This window comes from Hemitrygon akajei, chromosome 8, assembly GCF_048418815.1.
Source record: "Hemitrygon akajei chromosome 8, sHemAka1.3, whole genome shotgun sequence".
Classification (NCBI taxonomy): Eukaryota; Metazoa; Chordata; class Chondrichthyes; order Myliobatiformes; family Dasyatidae; genus Hemitrygon; species Hemitrygon akajei.
In genome coordinates this window covers 12,693,926-12,715,471 of record NC_133131.1, presented here as the reverse complement: position 1 = coordinate 12,715,471, position 21,546 = coordinate 12,693,926, and the positions used below count along the sequence as shown (strand labels likewise).

Below are 21,546 nucleotides of genomic sequence, written 5' to 3'. Positions count from 1 at the left end.
TAGACCAATACTATTAAACAAGGGCTCCATGGACCCCAGGTTGGGAACCACTGTCTTAGAACAACAATTCAACTGGAAAAACCAGTTCTAAGAAAATAAACATGGATGGTTAAGTTAATTGACAGCTCTCCCTCCTACTTTATACCTTTATTCCACCATGTTCTACAGAGATGGTCTGTCTTTTAATAAAATGCAAGACGGTTAAATGGAAAGTTTTATTATGAGCATTAAGACAACATTGTCTGCACAAAAACCTACATATCTGATACAGAATTCATCCAGCATACCAAGATTCTTGAATTGCATAACTAAACATAGACCTTGGTTAATACTAACAGATTCTCATAAATTAATTACAGTTTCCTGGAAGACAACCCCAGTTTATAGAAAATATAATTTTATGTACAAATTTACATAACATTCAAATCTAATCAAGTTGCTTACACAAAAGTTCTTTTACTAGCCACCATTTACATATAGTATTGCATTTCAACTAACGCTGTATTGTTCTATTATCAGCACAGCCACTTTTCACATTTAAATTTATTTTTTGGAGTGAAAATTTATGTTCTATCCACCCCCTCGCAGAACCATCTTATAAAACTAAAAAAAAGAGGCACCACTTATTGCAGAATACAGAATTGTGCCTTCCACTATTACAGAGTATCTTTCAATGGAAGCGTTATACTCAAACAGCACCTATGTATAAGGTGCAAACATCCAATGCTAAAATGCCCTATCCTTAAAGTTAAAGCCACCAATAAATTACTGAAATTCTTTTTTTTAAAAAAAAGCAGAGAATCCATGTACAGAAGTTTTGAAGTACCAAAATGCTACACCTAGCTTCAGAAGTCAATATAAAATGTAATTTACATTCGTAACACATGTCCAACATTGCATTGAAACCAGCGGGTTTTTACTCTACTTCAATCCACTTCGGTGCCACAGTAACACATCCGCATTACATTCAGTCTCAGGTGCAAGACAAAAGTCTGAAGGAATCATCCACAACTGTTACAAAACTAAATATACACACCTTGTGTGTGTAACTGAGAAAATCTCTGAATCACAGAAATGAGCACATTTATGAAGAGATTGTTCAAGGAATAAAATTTTATAACAAGTTATAAACATTTGTTGAATATCAATTTTGCTTCCTTCCCTTATAATCTCCATTATTTTTGCGTGTGATAATTTATTTTAGACCTCTGAAAGTCATATGTATGTAAAGTTAATGTTATTAGCATGTTAACACAAGTAAATTAATGAAATACTCATTTAAAAAAAAAATGTAATTAAGAAAATCAAATACTGGAGTTGCCCAATGATCGAATCAATGTTGAGCAAACGCCATTCCATTATTCCATGATATTTGATCAACAGAAACCTATTGATTTTCTTTCAGACGCTCCTATCCCATTTCCTGTTTAATGTACAATATGGCGGAAGCTGAACACCAGCAGTGGGAATGTGTCAGCGTCAAACAAACTGTCAATGGGTTTCTAGTTCCAGATAGGTGCGGAAAGAGTGTAAGATTGGGTTGAGGTAAAGAGTAGGAGACTGCTTAAAACATTATTCTGTCTTACATAAACATGCACCTCAGATTTTATGTCAACCTGTTAATCTTCAGGCCATGCCACTCAAGGACTTGGGCTAAGATTACTTTATGATTGTATTTGCTGGATTGTAACTATATGTGCTGTGTTTGCACCTTGGCCCCAGAGGAACGATGTTTCGATTAGCTGTGTACACGTGTATTGTTGAATGACAATAAACTTGAACTCAGGTTGCCATTGAAGGTATTTGCAAAGCCTTGGTGGTACAGGGAGTAGTGTACAAAATTGAAACTAGGGTTAGTGGACGGGGAAAATAACTTAACAAATTGTCCTTTAGATAGTTTTCTCATATTTGGAATATTCTGAACTTCTTGACAGCCTTTAGTATTTTAAGTGTATTGTGTGGCATAATGTAAGAAAATGTGGCTAGCCAATTTAAACAGCAACAGGGGGAATGAGCAGCTAGTGTGCTCCAGAAACATCCAGAATGGGTGCTGGGTTAGATTCACTTACAACCTTGGTTTAACACCTCAGCTGCAGCTCTTTCAACAGAATAGCATTTCAGCTGCCATACATATGCTTTAAGTCTTGAACCAACCGCTCTACAAGGCAATATCAAGTTCACTACGAAATATGGTAAACACAAAGTCACTTTAAATATTTCATTGAAATACTTGGATAGGTGAAGATGGGGTTAATGTGGAGTTAATGGATGCAACTGGGAGGCATCCCAGAGATAAATGAAGAAAGATGAAAATTTATTTGAAACGAATGCTCATTATTAGAATGAATAGAACATAGGAATTTTTATAGCTAGTTATAAATGCAATTAAAATGGGAGGGAAATGGTATTGTAAACATTTGACAATAGTATAACGATCTAGAAACAGTTCTTTACTAATCCCTTCATCCTTTATTTTAGGAATATGGAATCCAATCAATTGAAGTTAGATCAGCCTAAAACTGGGAGTTACTGGAAAAACCAGAATTATCTAGTCACAAACAGAACTCCATGATGCAGAAAGATGCTTTATCCAGCCTAATTATATATTATTAATTTATAATTAAGCTCTGCATTTGAAACCACACCCAATATCCAAACACACAAAAGTCCCACTGGTTTTATTACTTCTCTCAAACTGCTCAACTTAAATTACTCAAAATCTCCTTTGTCTATTTTCCTTTCTTCAACAATAGTCTTAGTTTTCACATACCAACTCTCAACATGCTGTTTCCTAATTCACCACAACTGAATGGACTTGCCAGACAGTTATAACACATTTATAGGTAATATTCATATATTTTACAATTTAGCTTTCTGATTTCAGTGTCATATTGGTTCCCTATTAGGAGAAAGGAACAAGTTTCTTGGTGATCATCTCTACTGGATGTTTCCTATAGTGGAAGAGTCTCGTGCCAGAGGACACAGCCTCACAATATAAATACATCACTTTAGAAAAAAGATGAAGAGGAATTTCTTTAGCCAGAGGGTGGTGAATCTGTGCAATTCATTACCGCAGATGGCCGTGGAGGCTAAGTTTTTAGTTATATTTAAAGCAGAGGTTGATAGGTTCTTGATTAGTCAGGGTGTCAAAAGCTACAGGAAAAAGGCAGGAAAATGGAGCTGAGAGGAATAATAAATCAGCCATGATAGAATGGCAGAGCTGACTCAATGGGCCAAATGGCCTAATTCTGCTCCTGTCTTATGGCATTACATTCTGAACACAAAAGGATTTTTCTTTTAAAAATAGGGCTGGGGGAGAAGTTAGAACCTCCACTGTGCATTTCAGAAGGTTTTTACAAGCTTTTCAAGTCACCCAATGAGGATGCAATCCCAATTTAGACAGAAATTTAATTACTCCTGTATTTTGCTACAAATCACAATGCTTAATCCTAGTTAAAAATCTTTAATTCTTTTAAACTGCAAATCTTAATAAAATGTAGTACTGCAGGATTGTTGAGAATATACTTAATGTTTCTTGCAATATTTTCATTGCTCAAGTAAAAACTGTGTTTGATTTAATTCAGTTACTTAAATTTTGTTTTACTGTGAGAAATTGCATCTTATCAGTAATTCACCTTGTCCACAGTCAGTCAGACAAATGGAATTACTATACATCATGAGAATGCTATGTAAACTGAATTGCAAAGTTTAAAGAGGCTCCATTTACAGAGCGTTTGGGAGCATCAGCCAAAATTTCACATATTTTATCCCCACCTCACAGACAGGGTAAAAATACCACTAGTTATACAAAATCTAAATTATTAAGAAACATTAATTATCTCAGTTACACACACTTCTCAATGCAAATCCCACCCAAAGATTTCATGCAAACATAGCAGAAATTAAATATCAGATTCTGTAATCTTCATGGCAAATTAGTAGTTTAAAATAGGTCTGTTTTCTAATTACTACTTTTGTTGTTCAAAGTTTTTAAAAGATATTTTAACAGTTGTCTGTTTCACATTAGAAAGAACTTAACTTGTATGTAAACACTCATAGAACATGGTTCTATTTACAGAGTAGTCGTCAGCATCAGCCTTGACCTCAGATACAGGATGCAGTTTATATGCTTTTCTTGGATATTTGAATTAAATGCAGGTTTTTTGAATGAAACCTTGAGTGTACAATGAATAGAAAAGGGCTTAAATTAGGATGTAGAGTTTTATGTTCTAAGGGCTGAGAATTCACGCAACCTCGTATTATCCAACTGCCATATCAAATGTACACGAAAGGTAATATACTAAATTACATAATGGGTTTCTTGGCCCCTCTTTCCTCTTAAGCCTAAGTGGTTTGGAAAGAGGACAGAATTCGAGCAAGTGACTTTTCAGGAAACTGGAAAAAAAAACAGGAACTTCCCTTCAGTAGCTGGATAGGCATAAATAATTTTTTTAAATCACTGATTAAAACTATGGAAAACAAAATTAATTTTCTCACTGCAACTTGTATCAAAGGAGAAAGCTCTTCATGCACTCTCTTCATTTTTTATAATAACTGAAAATAATACACTATAACATTTGGTGATCATGTTGAAAATGTACAGGTTTACAAAAACACTTATTAACTAAAAATGTTAATTAAGTAGAATGCATCAAAATAATGCTTCATCTTTTGACAACATAGCTTACACATAACAACAGTTAAAAGGTTATTTAAAAGAAGAATCAGTGATGAAACACTGGTAGTTAGAACCTGTTATCTGACTGGAGTCAATTAAGCGTTCCAGGTTCGGGTTAAAAGATTTACATCCTCAAACTTTAGTCAGGTTCATACCAGCCATAATAAAGTCAGATTTTAATTTTGTACATAATTAAAGTAATGGATAGAATGCTGTCAAAAAGCATTTCTAGTACATTCAGCACTGTGCAAACTTTCTACATACTGACACATTAAACACTGCCATCAATAGATTTGTGTGTAGAAAGTACCACAAGCAAGTTTTTGTGAATATAGTTTACTTAAAACCATCTTTTATTTTCTTTCGTTCCCTCTGACATTAACCCTCTTCCCACAGATGCTGCTTGACCTACTGTTTTTAAACATTTTTGTTCAATTTCAGATCTCCAGTATTGGCAGCTGTTTTTTTATTTCCATTAACCCCCTCTCAAAGATAGGAAAATGGATGAATCTCTTGCAGCCTTGTAGCAATGACTTTCATCCTAATTTTGTCCCATTTGCATAAAAGTCATAGCTCTTGTTCATTTTGAATTTTTATCTACAGTTCTTTCAGCCTCACATTCAAATTATGGATTTCAATACTTGCTTCCCAATTTTATGCCATAGTATCTACATATTTTATAAGATAAATACATCTATCAGGACCCACTGATAAAAATTCCATGCAAACAATTCATAACCAACCTTCTCTACTTATCATAGTCAGCAGCACAGTATAACCAGCAGGTAAAATTCTTCACTCATCATGAGGCAGCTTTGTATACAAGTTTCTATTTTTTGCTTCAATTATTTAACTTTGGCCTATACAGGGTTTTCAGTGACACTGCATAAACACTCTGATGTTCATTCAATCAAGTGAAAGATAACTTTTTGCTGCCAGTTACACTGCGACATGTACTTTTAATGCACATCTTATATAACATAGGAGCTGAATTAGACCATTTGCCAATCGAGTCTGCTCTGCCAGTTCATCATGGCTGATCCATTTTCCCTCTCAGCTCCAATCTTCTACCTTCTCCTCGTATCCCCTCATGCCCTGATGAATCAAGAATCCATCAACCTCTGATTTAAATATACCCAATAGGGAACATATATATATATATATATATATAGAACTAATACTCAATTTCCATTCTTTTGATACTCAATAGCCCTCTCCTCTTTCACTAGCTATCTCAACTGCCGTGCAAAAAAAATCTTTGAAAAACTGAACTTGGACAAACTGAGGAATTTTAGATATAATATTACTGCCATGCAGCCCATGAAAAAAAATATAAAGCTTTTGATTGCTTTGCTGTTCCAGAATTCCCAGGTCAAGTCTTTCAAACCTTGTAAGATCTTAGTTATTATAAATGCTGAAAGAGAACAGGAGAAATATATAAGGTTAACATCCATTTCAAATTTCATCATAGCGGGGAAAGTGACAGTACAAAAAATTAGCATCCAAACAGCCTCAGAACATTCAAGCTACAAAGAAAATGTTGTACCATGGCTAATCATCAATTAAAAACTGTGAAAGTACAAAACCGACAAGAGTGCAAATAATCTGTATGCTTCGTCAGCATGTGTAGCATTAGTATAGTCAGTGGTAAAAGCAGACCCAGTTCAGTGGCAGATTTTTTCTTGTTTGAAGTATATCCAAGAAACCAAGCTCATTCTATTAGTACAGTGGTTTTCCACAAACAAGGTTATCTTTGAAATCATTAACCCAGAGAAAGAAGGTTAGACAGGCCAAGAAGATTGGGAAGGTTAGGGCTAATAATTAGGTTGCCTGCGAATGTTACTTTTGGATAATTTAACGATGTAAATGACTGCCAAAGTCGTTGTATCACAGGGGAGAGAATTTGGATGCATGCAAGGCAGACCCAGATTTTGCACCAACAGCTACAACCTGGGAAGAAAACAAAACAGGAGAATTCAATGTTAATCAGGGTTAAGTAAAATAAACCAAATCATGCAGTGAAGAACTATAAATCACAAGCCTCCAAGAGTTATTTTATTTCATAGTACAGGCAGAAGAAAGTGTTCATTCCTAAATACAGTTTATCACAAAATACAGCAAGTTACTGCAAAAACAGGTCATTTTAACTTAGACGGTAATTATCAGGAATAAAGAAAATCTCTGAGATTGATCCATCTATTTTGCATAGAGCATCTAGATTTCCTTTATATTTGTTATAATGCCAGAAATGAGTCTTGAAATAATGTACTATCATGTTACATTTTTGTAAATGAAAAGTGGATAGAAGAATTAAAACAATCATAACTGACAAAAAACTTCAAATTAAATTTGGCCTTCTCCACAAACCCAATAAGCTCTTGAACAAAGATTTAAAAAACCCTGGAATTGATTCATTAGTTGGAATATCAAATACACATTTCTCACTACTGATGGAATGTTTCACTGCAAAGTGCGCACTTAATGGGAAAGTATTTGGCTGACGGGCAGCAGGAGGCCATGGAAATTTGATAATATTCAGATTTAGTATTAAACAAGTGGCTTCAACTCTACTTCATGCCTGTTTCCCCCAACCTTTACTCCTTTTATAATCTAAAGATACGAGAATTGAGGGTTTATGATATTCAAGAAATAGTCCTCCATAGCTCTCTGTGGTAGAGTTCCAAAGATTCATAATCTTTAGAAAACAATCCTCCTCATCTGACTTAGACAGCAACTTATTGTGTACACTAGCTCTAGATTATCATGCAAGGAAAAACATTCTCTCAGCATCTGTTAAGCCCCTCTGAACCTTGACTATTAGAATTTTGACCACAATTGAAAGTATTCTGAAGTGAAAACTTTGTTCCACAATCATAGAGTAGGGCAAAAGGATTTTGCATTACTCTGGTTCTTATTGTTTAACAAAGCAGGTCTCAAGAGTTGCCTTAAAAATTGACTATTTTTGTGCTAGTTGAATATTGATATGCAATTTTGGTTGTTACTATGCAATTAGAGTTATATGCAAGACAGTAGATTAGCAATATTGAGAAGTTCATTTTCATTGGAAAATGTCTGCATACTAATTATCAGCAATCATTAGATATTGTTGCAGATCAATAAAAAAGCTGCTTAAATAACTATTAACTGTAATAGGTATTTGAATAAGTTATAGATAATGTTAGATTGCATGTTAGGAGGAAGAATTGGATATGTTAATATTCATTAAAATTTTGAAGCTGGGAAGGAAGTTAATATATCTGAAGGTGAAAGCAGTTACTCACTACTTGATGCGGTCTCTTTTTCAGAATGACAACCTAAATGAGACACAGTATATTGTTAAGAATGAGAAAACAAATCTTAGAAGCCAAATGTAATTAGCACATTTTAAACTTTTCCAATTATAAATGCTTTCAAATTAAAACCAGTCACGTGCTGATTTCTGACTTGAAAACAGTTCATAGTTCTTTTACTTGCAGCTTTCCAAAATATTGATCAGTATTATGTTCAGTTCCACTATTTCTTAATACCTGCTTCTTACAAACAACAGCTTTGTGAAACAATAAGATATCCTATTTACATCAGAGATTCTGTACATACAAAAAACATGAAATGTTTTTTTTTGAACAACTCATGCTGTCAATATTATTTTTTTATTTGTTTTTTTATATTTGCACAGTTTGTCTTATTTTGCACATTGGTTGTTTGTCAGTCTTTGTCTAGTTTTTCATTGATTCTATTGAGTTTTTTTGCAGCTACTGTGAATGCCTGCAAGAAAATGAAACCCGGGGTAGTATGTGGTGACATCTATGTGCTTTGCTAACAAATTTACTTTGATTTTGAAGTAGCACTAAGCAGAAAAGGCCATGGACTTGCATTATATTGGCTTACATTACTTTGACATCAAGATTACCCAGAACCTGTCTTTTCTGCCATAAACTCCAGATTCCAATACTTGCTCTAATCCCTGATGAATGAAATGATTTGCAGAGCCGACCTCACTATTCAGTGATTTATAATAAGAAAATGATTAATACATTCAGCAAGTGTACATGTTAAAGTTTCCACTAGCCAGCAGTAAAAATATTTTAAAAGCTAGTGACTTAGCAGTAATTCCTTCAAATCATTTCAGCAAAGGTGGCATCAGAAAAACAAGCTGTTGACCAATTCTGCTGCATTTTCTAGAACTGAACTTCACATCTAAGATGTAAATAAATTTTACTTGGCCTGATTCCTAATCCCATTTCAAGTTCAAGATTATTGTTATCTGACTGTACAATCAAACAAAACAATGTTCCTCCAGACCACGGTGCACCCAGAAAACATATCACACACAGCACATAAAACAAAACATTACCACAAACAAATTAATAAATAATTCAAAATGCATACAGTGTTCGACACAGGTAAACAGAAAACACTCAACAGTACAGTAAACAGTTCCTCATTTTTATGAACAGGAAACTACTCTGTAATTATGGAGGAGCACCTGTGCTTTGCCAAGAGCTTCTCTGGACTCAAATGGCATTATTTGTACAAGTTTTCACTGAGGTTGGGTGAGACCAGAACTAAAGGTCATAGATTATTGGTGAAAGATGAAATATTTAAGGGGAACCTGGGGATGGGGAACCTCTTCACAGGGTGACGAAAATGTGGAACAGGCTGCCAGCAGAAGTGATGGATGAGGGTTTGATTTTAGTTTTTAAAAGAAATTTGGTTAAGTGCATGGATGGGAAGGATATGGACGGTTATGTTTCAGGTGCAAGTCAATGAGACTAGGCAGAATAATCATTTAGTATGGACTAGATGGGCCAAAGGACCTGTTTCTGTGCTGTAGTGCACTATGACTCTATCTGTAGGTGCAAACCAACCCAAACATTCTATCAGTAAACCTTGCTGTTAACTCTTGTTACTAGGGAACAAGAGTTGGCCTGTTAGTCCAAAGTTCATCTCTCTGGTCCATTAGTGTCTAATTTGCACTCCAGAATTTGTCCTAGTTTCATAAACCTGAATAACATCAAAATTTGACTCAATTTTGAAAATTTCAACTGATCTAATAAAGCCTGGACAATAGAGTCCTAGGTTTCCATTAGCCCAAATGTGAAGTAGTTCCCAATATCACTCTTTAAAGAGTTGAACTTTTCCTTTTAGTTCAATGCTCCAATGTCTAAGGAAACCACTTCTCTGCATCTTCTCTACCAACTCCCTTAATAATCTGAAACAGAAAACTTGGTCAACTCTCAGGTTTCTACACTCGAAACAAAACAAACCTACACTATGGAGCCCTTCACAGCTCCAGATTTGTTCTGGTGACCTGCTGCTGTAGTTCCTCTAAAGGTAAAATAACCTCCATGAATTCTATTTCATAATAACATAGATTTTAATTCAGGCCACCAAGCTCTTTTTCCCCCTTACCCTTCTATCAATCACCTGTCAGCTTCTCACTTCATCACCCACCCCTCACCTGGTCTCACCTATCACCTTCCAGATTGTACGACTTACCCTCTAACAAGAGAAAATCTGCAGGTGCTGGAAATCAAGAAAACCCACACAAAATGGTGGAGAAACTCAGCAGGCCAGTCAGCATTTATGGAAAAAACATTCAACGTTTTGGGCCAAGACACTTTGTCAGGACCTTCTTCAGACCTGTCCTGATGAGGGGTCTTGACCTGAAATGTCAAGTCTTTACTCTTTTCCATAGATGCTATCTGACCTGATGAGTTTCTCTAGCATTTTGTGTGTGTTACTCCTTACCTTCTGCCCACCTTTTTATTCTGGCTTCTTCCCCCTTCTTTTCCAGTCCTGATGAAGGACCTTAGCCCGAAATGTCAATTTATTCCTATCCATTGTTGCTATCTGACTTACTGATTTCTCCAGCATTTTGTATGTGCTACCATGACATTCTTAGTGCAATGCATTAACTGCTAAGTGTACAATGATAACACCTAACCCTCCCAAGGTGAGTCAGAGTAAAAATAGATCTACAACTGCTAGATATGATTTTTGAATGCAACATCTTATCTACTCCTGCCAACAGAAAAATTACACTCAGCAAAAGGAAGACTATATTCAAAGGAGAACACTACAAAAAGTAGAAGCTGGCACACAGATTCAAATTAATCTTGTAAAGATTCCATTGACGATAACAGAGCAGGACGTTGGTGCAAGACTTGATGCCAGCGATTATCAAGGGGGGAATATGGATGACAGCACCTTAGACGTGACGATTCAGAAATACCAGATTTCAAATATTAAAGGCCAAAATAACATTCACAGTGTTCAAAGTTTAAATAAGGGTGAATGGTAAAGTTTTAAAATAAAAATTCGGCTGTAGAAGAATGGTGGCAAAGTGGCAGGCTAGAGTTTTCAAGGTCCAAGGAGTTATAAAGGAGTCCAAGGATACCAACCAGTGTTCACATAAGAAGTGGAAGGAAAATTAAGAAAGATGAACAGAACAAAAAATAGTATTAGCACTTTTCATTAAAAAGCACAGTTGGGACTTCCGGTAAGATGGCGATTGCTTAGCTGCTCCGAACTTTTGTTCTGTTATTGTCGCTATCTTTGCACTAAATGTCTCCATTTTTTAAACCTTAGTTAGGAACTTTTTCGGTTTCTTTTACTTGCCTGTGAACACATCTACCTTACAATGTCTAGCAAGAGTCCTAAATCTGGGAGAAAGGAAGCTCCGGCTCGCTCGGCTGAGACCCTGGCTGCGCTCGAACAGCTCCGAGATGAGATTTTAAAGGAATTTAGAACCGCTTTCAAACAGCTGGAAGCCAACGATAGAGTGGACGAACACACCGAACACTTATCTCGCATCGATTCGACTTCTGAAGATTTATAAAGTCGTGTTCGATACTTGGAGACTCTCTGTTCCAGCTTAGAGGAAAAATGTAACAAACTCCTTTCCAAAATGGTGGATCTCGAAAATCGCAGCAGACGCTGTAATCTCCGAATTCTTGGGTTGCCAGAGGCCACCGAGCAGGGATCAACCGTGAAGTTTTTCGCCGAGTTTCTCTGTGAGATATTCGGGAAAGATTTGCTTCTGAACCCGCCTGAGCTCGAAAGGGCACACAGGGTCTACGTTCCCCCCGGAATTCTGGGCTCCCGCCCGTGACCAGTAATTTTGTGCTTTCATCAATACCAGGTAAAACACCGTCTGATTATAGAGGCACGTCGCAGAGGTACTTTTACTTTCCAGGATACAATCATTCGCTTTGTGGAAGATTTTGCACCCCAGACCTTAAAGATGTGCGCTGAGTTTAAAGGCGTAATGAAAGTGCTTTTTGATCGTGGTTTTAAACCCTCCCTTCGCACTCCTGCCGATTTACGTATCAAGCTTAATACTGGAAAATATAAGTGGCTTAAGTCAGTGAAGGAGCCTGAAGCATTTGTGGCAAGTCTTCCGGCTATCCAGTCATCTTCGGAACCCGATCGGACCTCCTAAAATGGTGGATAAGTACCTCTCGTAGTAAAATTACTTTTTCTGGACTCAGACTTTACTTGAATCACTCAGACATTATTAATTGAAACTCTAAGGGTTGTTGACAATCTCTCCCTGGATTCGGTGTGTCTTTTTTAGATAGACATTCTGTGCTTAATGTTTCCCTATGGACGTTTAAATAGTACTTGTGCAATCTATTTTATTCTTGCATAACTTTATCTATAGAGTTCTACAACTGACTATAACTTGTTTTGGAGGTTTGAAGTCTTTAGTGAAGGCCTCCGTTTGTTGGTTCACAGTTTAATTGCTGATTTATTTTCTCTTCTTTTTATTTATTTATTTTTTTCCTTCACCTTTTTTTAGTCTCTGATTTTATTTTCTCCTCTCTGTAAATGGTTGATAAGTACTCTTCTTGAATTTATAATTTTCCCCTCCCTCCCCTTTTTTCCCCCCTTTCTCTTACTTTATTCTTCTATAATTTTTCGCGGGTAGGTTAGTTTTGGTTTCCTTCCGATTTTCTCTGTATTAAGTCTTATATTTCTGCAGAAGATGTTCCAATTTGTAGTTATGTTTTCTAGTGCATAAACTAGTTACTATTTGCTATAGTATTTATACGGAACTGCTGTTAATGACACAGATCTGGAAGTTGTATGTGAGTTAATTTTTTTGGTAGAGCTAGCTGCTTTTTTTGGTAGCCGTCTAGTTTTGGGTTGTGTGGGTGGACTGGATTTTCCATTCCAACATCACTCACTGTATTTATTGTTTTTCTTTATTGCTCAGGACATGTTTATGTTTTGATTTTACAAATCTATGTTTACATCTCTGCTCCCAGACTGCTATTGTATTGCTTGACTTTTTATATGCCTGCTGCCTTTTATGCATTAGTAATTGATAATGGCTAGTGCACTTAAATTCGTGAGCTGGAATGTAAAGGGATTGAAACACCCTGTTAAAAGGAGGAAGGTATTCTCACATATTAAACAACTCAAAGCTGACATTGCTTTCCTTCAAGAAACTCATATTCGTTGTTTTGATAACTCCCGGCTTCTGTCAAAGTGGGCGGGTCAGCATTTTCATTCATCCTTTGCCGCTAAAGCTAGGGGAGTCTCCATTCTTATTAACTCAAATATTCCCTTTGAACTCCATAATAAAATATCTGATACAAATGGCCGTTTAATTATTGTTTCTGGTAAACTATATAACACTAAAGTTGCACTAGCAAACCTGTATGCCCCCAACTTTGATGATGTTAACTTTTTTGAACTTTTTTTTCCTCACTACCAGACTTAAACTCATACTCTCTTATACTGGGCGGTGACTTCAACTGTTGGTTAGATCCTAATCTGGATCGATCGTCCTCTGTTACCAGATCACCTACTAAATCTGCCTTAGCTATCCAATCGTTTCTCTCTAATTTTGGTATCTCTGATATATGGCGCTTCCTTCATCCTACTGAGAGAGACTATTCTTTTTTCTCACATGTTCACCATACCTTCACTAGAATTGACTATTTCTTACTCGATAACCAACTTATTCCATTTGCCCACTCTTGTGACTATCAGAGTATACTGATCTCTGACCATGCCCCAATTACTCTCTCTCTCTCTGAACTTTCCTGGTCTCCCTCAGAGGAATAAACATTGGCGGTTTGATTCAACTTTATTATCGGATGATGATTTTTAAAAATTTATTAAGGATCAGATAACCTTTTATTTTAACACTAATACGTCACCTGAAGTCCCATCCCAGATTGTCTGGGATGCCATGAAAGCATATCTGAGGGGTCAAATAATCTCTTACACAGCAAATCTCAACAGAAGATCCTGTGCAGATCGATTAGACCTCATTAACCAGATGAAAGAATTGGATCAACTATATGCCAAACTAAGAACCCTGAACTATACAAGAAGCGCGTTAAAGAATTGGATCAACTATATGCTCAAACTAAGAACCCTGAACTATACAAGAAGCGCGTTGAACTCCAAACTAAATTTAATCTTCTGTCTACTCAACCTGTTGAACGCCAACTTCTCGAAAGCAAGAGTCGCTTCTACATTCATGGGGATAAGTCCGGTAAATTTCTAGCCAATCAGCTGAGGCGTTCCAAAGCCAAACAACATATTACAAAGATCCGGAAGGAGAACAGGGACCTTACATCGGATCATTTAGAAATTAATGACGCATTTAAAAAATTTTATTCCCGGCTTTATTTCTCCGAATCTTTGAATGACAATATCTCTGTTCAATTTTTAAAGAATCTGAATATTCCTTCACTTTCACCTGATTTTAAAGCCAAACTTAACGCGCCTATATCATCAGAAGAAATATCTTCTGCAATTTCTGCACTGTCCTCAGGGAGATCTCCTGGACCTGATGGGTTCCCTGTAGAATTTTATAAATCATTCTCCTTACTTCTTTCTCCTCAGTTACTTTCAGTATTATCTGACTCGTTTAATTACGGAAAATTGCCACCCTCTTTCAATGAGGCATCTATTATTCTTCTATTAAAAAAGGGCAAAGACCCAACAGAGTGTTCCTCGTTTAGACCGATTTCTTTGCTCAATGTTGATGTAAAGATCTTAGCTAAAGTTTTGGCACATAGATTAGAAACTGTTATTCCCTCCATTATCTCTGATGACCAATCAGGTTTTATTAAAAACCATCTCCCTTTTTTTAACATTCAGCGTTTATTCAATATCTTATACTCACCTCCAACTGGGATTCCTGAATGTGTTATTTCCCTTGATGCGGAGAAAGCATTTGATCGTATAGAGTGGAACTACCTTTTTGCAGTCTTAGAAAAATTTGACCTCGGTCCAAGTTTCATCTCTTGGATCAAATTGCTGTACCTGTGTCCTATTGCTTCTGTTTTAACTAATTTTCAGAAATCCCAGGTATTTAATCTCAAACGTGGCACCCGTCAGGGATGCCCCTTAAGTCCCTTTCTCTTTGATTTGGCTATAGAACCTTTGGCGATAGCATTTCGAAATTGTCCTGAATTGACCGGGATTTGGAGGGGGGTGTTGAGCGTAAAGTTTCTCTTTATGCTGATGACTTATTACTCTTTCTCTCAAATCTGTCTACATCCTTACCTTTAATGTTTTCACTTCTTGACCAGTTTAGCCAGATCTCTGGCTATAAACTTAATTTACATAAGAGTGAACTTTTCCCAATTAATAAAGAAGCACAAGAACTAACATTTCGTGATCTCCTTTTTAAAGTAGTCCATAATCAATTTACTTATCTTGGAATTACAGTCACAAGGAAGTTTAAAGATCTCTTTCGTGAAAACTTTGCCAATCTTTCATATACTACAAAACAGAGTCTGGTACAATGGTCACCTCTATCTATGTCCTTGGTAGGTCGCATTAATGTTGTTAAAATGTATGTTCTCCCCAAATTTTTATACTTATTTCAATCTATCCCAATTTTTATTCCTAAATCTTTTTTTGATTCCTTAGACTATTATTTTGTCATATCTGTGGAAGAATAAGCGCTCTAGGATTAATAAAATCCATCTCCAAAAATCTAAAAAAGGGGGTGGCATGGCTATACCTAACTTTCGTTTATATTATTGGGCAGCTAATATACGCTGTGCTACCTTTTGGTCTTTCTTCCACGGCCAACCCGAGTGCCCTAATTGGGTGGCAATGGAGTTGAGCTCTACTAAAGAATTATCTATCTCTGCACTTCTTGGCTCTGCACTGCCTAGTAGTCTGTCCAGATTAACAGCTAATCCTCTTGTTAGACACACTTTGCGTATATGGGCTCAGTTTAGGAAATGCTATAGTTTCCATGGTTTTTCCATTTCCAGCCCTGTCGCACATAATCACCTTTTTTTTTTTACCTACTACGTACGATTCAGCATTCCATGTTTGGTATAGGAAGGGCATTAGACATTTTGAAGATCTTTTCATTGATAATCGCTTCACTTCTTTTCAGCAGCTCTCTGTTAAGTTCAATCTGCCCAATGCTCATTTTTTTAGTTATCTCCAAATTAGACACTTTATTGCTCCTTTAATTCCTAACTTTCCTGAAATGCCTGTGAAAAATGCTATAGACTTATTTCTTTCCATTAACTCACTAGGTAAAGGTTTAATATCAATTATTCGAGATAAATTAGCAGCCTTACGACGGGCCCCTGTGGATAAAATTAAAATGGCCTGGGAGCAGGATTTAAATACCTCCTTATCTGATGAGAGCTGGGACTCGATTCTCAAATCAGTTAACTCAACCTCTCTTTATGCTCGTCATTGCCTTTTACAGTTTAAGATTGTTCATGGAGCACATATGTCTAAATCTAAACTATCTCGATTCTACCCTAACATTAGTCCGCTCTGTGATAAATGCAAGAGGGGCGTGGCCTCTCTCATCCATATGTACTGGTTCTGTCCGAGCTTGGAGAAATTTTGGAAAGATGTCTTCACTACATTATCGTGTATTCTGAATCAGCACCTAGAACCAAACCCTTTAATTGCTTTGTTCGGTTTCTGGGGCGAGACAGAGTTACGTCTGAGTCCGACCAAATGCCGAATATTATCCTTTGCCTCTCTCCTGGCTAGACGCTTGATCCTCCTTAGATGGAGAGATGTTGCCCCGCCCACTCATGCGCAATGGCTTAACGACATCATGGCCTGCTTGGACCTCGAAAAAATTCATTATTCAGTTCTTAATTCGGATCTAAAATTCCATAAGGTCTGGGGACCTTTTATCGAGTACTTTCATAACCTTCCTCTTGACTAGGGTTTTTTTTTCTTTTTTTTTCTCTTTTCGGTCCCTTGCTTTCAGCTCCCTTTTTTTTCCTGGTAGTAGGCATTATTATCCTCTGTTGCTAAATGTATTCACAGTCTGTGAGTTTGATTGTCCTGATTTATACTCTCTATATTGTGTTGTGGTTGGTCTGGAGTTGTTTTTTTTTGTGTTGTGGGGCTTGGGGAGGATACTAAGTTTACTTGTCTTCAATTTAGGTGCTTTTTTGTCAAATTCTCTTCCTTTGTAGCATATTGTCATTGTATGCTTAATTTTGTACTGTATTAATGTTCCTCATTGTGATTTGGGGTTTTTAATTTGTAAAATGTATAGAAAAACTAATAAAAATATTTTAAAAAAGCACAGTTAATAATATACAATACTTCTAAATCACATTTTTCAGTCATACATTGAAAAGTGTAAACTACAATAAACGTTAACTTTCAAGCAGAAACAATATGGTAAAGGCTTTCTTATCTATATCATTTGGAAAAGAAAACTTCTAGTTTTTGAAGAAAAGCACTTTGTATGGCACTTGTAGATGGGTAGCTCATTGTTAATTCACATTAATGACAAGTCAATTCTGGACCCCTCTGGAATGTTTGAAGGTGGTATTTTTTAAACAATAAATTAACTGGACAATTTTGGAGCTGACCTCAATATTGGTCACCAATAAAAACAACAAAAAAAAAGGCAAGTCTGGTTGTCAAAGTTACAGCTATGGTGTTTCTCTAGGGACAGAGTCAATTCAACAAATAAAATCCAATGGCTGAACGAGCAGTCATTTAAAAGGGACCTCTGCAGAGCACTGCAATGGTTCTTAAAAAAGTCTACTTCTTATGGGGCCAGGTCCTCTCAACCTCAAAAATTCTACCACCTCTGTCTGTTCTTGTTACCTCCAGAAGCCACCAGCCTGGACCGACTCCTCCCATTGACAACTGGTCCCCAGAAAGGCCAATGAAAGGAAAATATGAAAAATGGTTTGTGTCTGAGTGCATTTGTCACAGTATAAATTAATTTTTGCCTGTTCATGATTTTTGTGTGGATCTAGTGAAAATGTATCTTCAATATTTGACACTTAAATTTTGTGGGGAAGATTTATCAGATTAAAAGTGAAGTTGTTGATGTATTTTTGTGGTCATTCAACACAGAGATCTTAAATTTAAAGACAAGCCTATGTTACCTACATTTATTTGTTTTTATTTTAAGAGATATGGTGCAGAAAGGGCCCTTCTGACTCATCAAGCCACACCCCCCAACAACCCCCAATATAACCCTAAACTAATCATGGGGCAATTTACAATGACCAGTTAACCTCCTAACCATCAAGTCTTTGGACAGTGGAAGGAATTCAGAGGTCCTGGAGAAAACCCACACACTCCACAGGGAGAACGCACAACCTCCTCACAGATGATGTCAAATTGAACTCTGAACTCCAATGCCCTAAGCTGTAATAACATTGTGCTAACTGCTCCACTACTGTAGCGCACATACTCCAGAACCATTAATGAAATGCCAGAGAAAACAACTGGGTTAAAGGCCAATGCAATGGTAGTGGATGCTACAAGTATTTGTACCAGAGATCAGTGCTTGTACACATAACAATACTGTTACACAGACAAAATGTTGGAAAAATTCATTGTCAGTCAGTATCTATGGGGAAGAGAATAAACAGTCAATATTTCAGGCCAACACCCTTCATCAGAGCTTAGTTAATCCCATTATAGATGTTGTCTGACTTGTTGAGGTCGTCAACCATTTTTGTCTATGTTGCTCAGGATTTCCAACATTTCCTGAATCATCAGCGTCTAACAGTGGTGTTAGCCTGTTTGTAATAATCTTCTACACAGGTATAAAACATAATTATAAATGAGAAAAATAAACCATTTAAAAAGAAAAATAACATTTTGAATAGGTGGCAAGTTCAGGTAAAATAAAAAACTAATTACAAACACTAAAGTTCTCAGTTAATTGTTTTGGTGCAAATAAAATAACTAAACATATATCCCAATGACTCAATACAAAAGTAAAAACAGAGGCAATATTAACAGTTAAGAAGCCACTTAAAGAATAAACTATTAACCATAACCAAATATACTGAAGCACCACAGTACATAGCATAAAATTGAAAACAGTGGAATACTAACTCTGCAGATTTCCAGAAGTGACCTGGATGGGAAAGTCGCCTGTTCAGCTTCGGCAGTTTTTCAAGCATGTCCATCAGCTGAGAAAAAGTTGGTCTTTCACTCTGACTATGAGACCAACATGCAGAGAGAATTTCCTATGGAATAAGCAGAACAGGTCATCAATGTTTCAGGTCTTCCTTTAGTGGCAGGGTTTTGGTCTCTGGATACAGTTTCAAGTGGCAATTTGTCATGTACTCCAGCATAGAGATGAGAAATTAATGCAGACCTTGCCAACAATATCTATAATTCTATACATGACTAAACATGGTCCACAACTTTAAAAAGTCTTTAATATCACTTCAGCTTTCAGTCACCTCAATCTTCATTTCAGTGTGCTCACACCATAACTTCGACTGTACTCTTTTCCATAGATGCTGCTTAGCCTGCTGAGTTCCTCTAGCATTTTATGTGTGTTTCAGTGTGCTTGTTCATTTTTATACCCACTCCTCTTTGATCTAAACTTTCAATTTACGTTCAACTTGGCAGCTGTGATAGACCACTGAATCCCTTGGCCTGACTACAGCCCCTACTCTGCATTGCTGTCAACCCATAATAATTTTTCACCCTTGTTTTAAATATTCAACTCCTGTTTCAATTGTTTCATGCCCAATGCATGCAGTTTGCAAGCTTTCTCTGCAATCACAGGTTTCCTGCTGATTCTCAGCATTCTTCCTATACCACAAAGTCTTGAGAATTGGTATTTGAGGTGGCCATTGTATATTGTTTCCATGTGTTGGTGAGTAGTAAAATCTGGAGAGGAACTGATGGATGTTTCAGTTTAGGAGTAAGGTAAATGTGTCAGCACAAGTGGGTTAAAGAATCTTGTTTTTGTACTGCATAATTCAACAACCATGAAGAGAATTTTATAGACTCATGGTTCTAAGGGGAAAAATATCTTAAATGGGCAATCTTTCTTTTAAAACACGGATCCCCCTCATGAAAATATCTTTTCCACAACACAATATCATCCCTAATTAAGGAGGCCAACACTATAAAATGGGTTGCAAATGTGGTATGATCGAAGCTCTATGTAACTGAGCACGAGCTTCCTACTGATATTCAAGTTCTCCTGGAATAAATAACATTCTGTTAATTATCCAAATTATTGTTATGCCAACATAAAGGCCTTTTGAAAGTCATACACAAGGATGCCATACCCCCTTTCTCTGCATCTCAGAGTTCTGTAATCTTGCACCATTTAGAGAAATATTTATTTTATAGTTTTCCTGCTAAACTGGAAAATTTACTATTTTCCCATATTATTCTACATTGGCAAGCTCTTTGACCAGTCATGTTACGGATTAATTTCTATTGATCCATAAGTATTTCCAGATTGATTGTTTCTTTTATTAGAAAGAGAGAACTGACAAACCAACCAAAACTTGTTATTTCCAACAAGCTAATGAAGAAGATAAAGTTGCATCACTAAGTCAATAGCAATGATCCAGCCTGGAGTTAAAACAAACTATGTATCATATACAAACAAAATGGTGAAGGAACTCACCAGGTCAGGTAGCATCTATGGAAAGGAACAGACTTTTTTTCCCCATAGATACTGCCTGACCTGCTGAGTTCCTTCAGCATTTCATATGTGTTACCCTAGATATTCAGCATCTACAGAACCTCCTGTATTTATATGTATAGAAACAGAACACTGGCTACTCTGCTCTACAAAGGTATAAGTGCCAGCTAATAAATTTATTGATAAAGATATTGTGTTCACTATCAGAAATCTCTAAAACTACAATTGCTACAATTTTAGAGAACCCTAAACAGTAAGAACAGCATTTTAATTATAAAATATAGGGTCACAAATGTTTATCAAATTTCCTCTTAAACAAAAGAACATTGATGATTTGAATTCCTGTTAATTTTAAAAAAGTGTGGTTGGTGTCAAAATATTTTGAAATTAAGGTATCACTGCAGAAATTCTACTATCATTGCGCAATCTTTAGCACTTTGACAAACAATTAGCTGTCCTATGATTATACTCACTCACCGTTATTTCTTTTCCAAATGAAATCTGAGCCAAAAGATTATTTACTCCTTTCCCACTACCAACTTGCCAGATGATTGCCTCTACTGGTTGATTCTTAAATGGCCAATCCCTTGCTTGAAGTTCATACCAAATAGTTCTGCAAAAGTAAGGAAGTTAAATAAAAATAAAAAACTATACACAAATTCAGTATTAAAAAGCCCAGTTTAAAACAGGTTGTAAATTTAAACCATCCACATATATTCAGAACCCTCTTCATTAGGTACACCTGCTCATTAATGCAAATATCTAATCAGCCAAGCATGTGGCAGCAATTCAGTGCATAAAAGCATGCAGACATGGTCAAAAGATTCAGTTGTTGTTCAAATCAAGCATCCGAATGAGGAAGAATTGTGATAAATTACTTTGACCATGGAATGATTGTTGGACCATAAGACATAGGAGCAGAATTAGGCCATTCAGCCCATTGAGGTTCCTCTGCCATTCCATCATAGCT

The 21,546-nt window shown here is 36.3% G+C and overlaps 1 protein-coding gene across 3 annotated transcripts in view; it reads right to left on the bottom strand.

Moving 5' to 3' along the window:
* Positions 1–201: 201 nt before the first annotated feature.
* Positions 202–21,546, bottom strand: part of LOC140731644 (kinase suppressor of Ras 1-like) — a 182,242-nt gene continuing 160,897 nt past the window's right edge. Inside the window, exons 18-21 of one of the 3 annotated variants that reach the window (XM_073053264.1) lie at positions 21,054–21,189; positions 19,016–19,149; positions 7,960–7,992; positions 202–6,628 (exon numbers count right to left, since the gene is read on the bottom strand). In XM_073053264.1, coding sequence (XP_072909365.1) covers positions 7,980–7,992; positions 19,016–19,149; positions 21,054–21,189 — 283 coding nt within the window. In that variant the 3' untranslated portion in view covers positions 202–6,628; positions 7,960–7,979. The remainder of the gene's footprint in view (positions 6,629–7,959; positions 7,993–19,015; positions 19,150–21,053; positions 21,190–21,546) is intronic. The other 2 variants (XM_073053265.1, XM_073053266.1) reach the window with 2 other exon arrangements.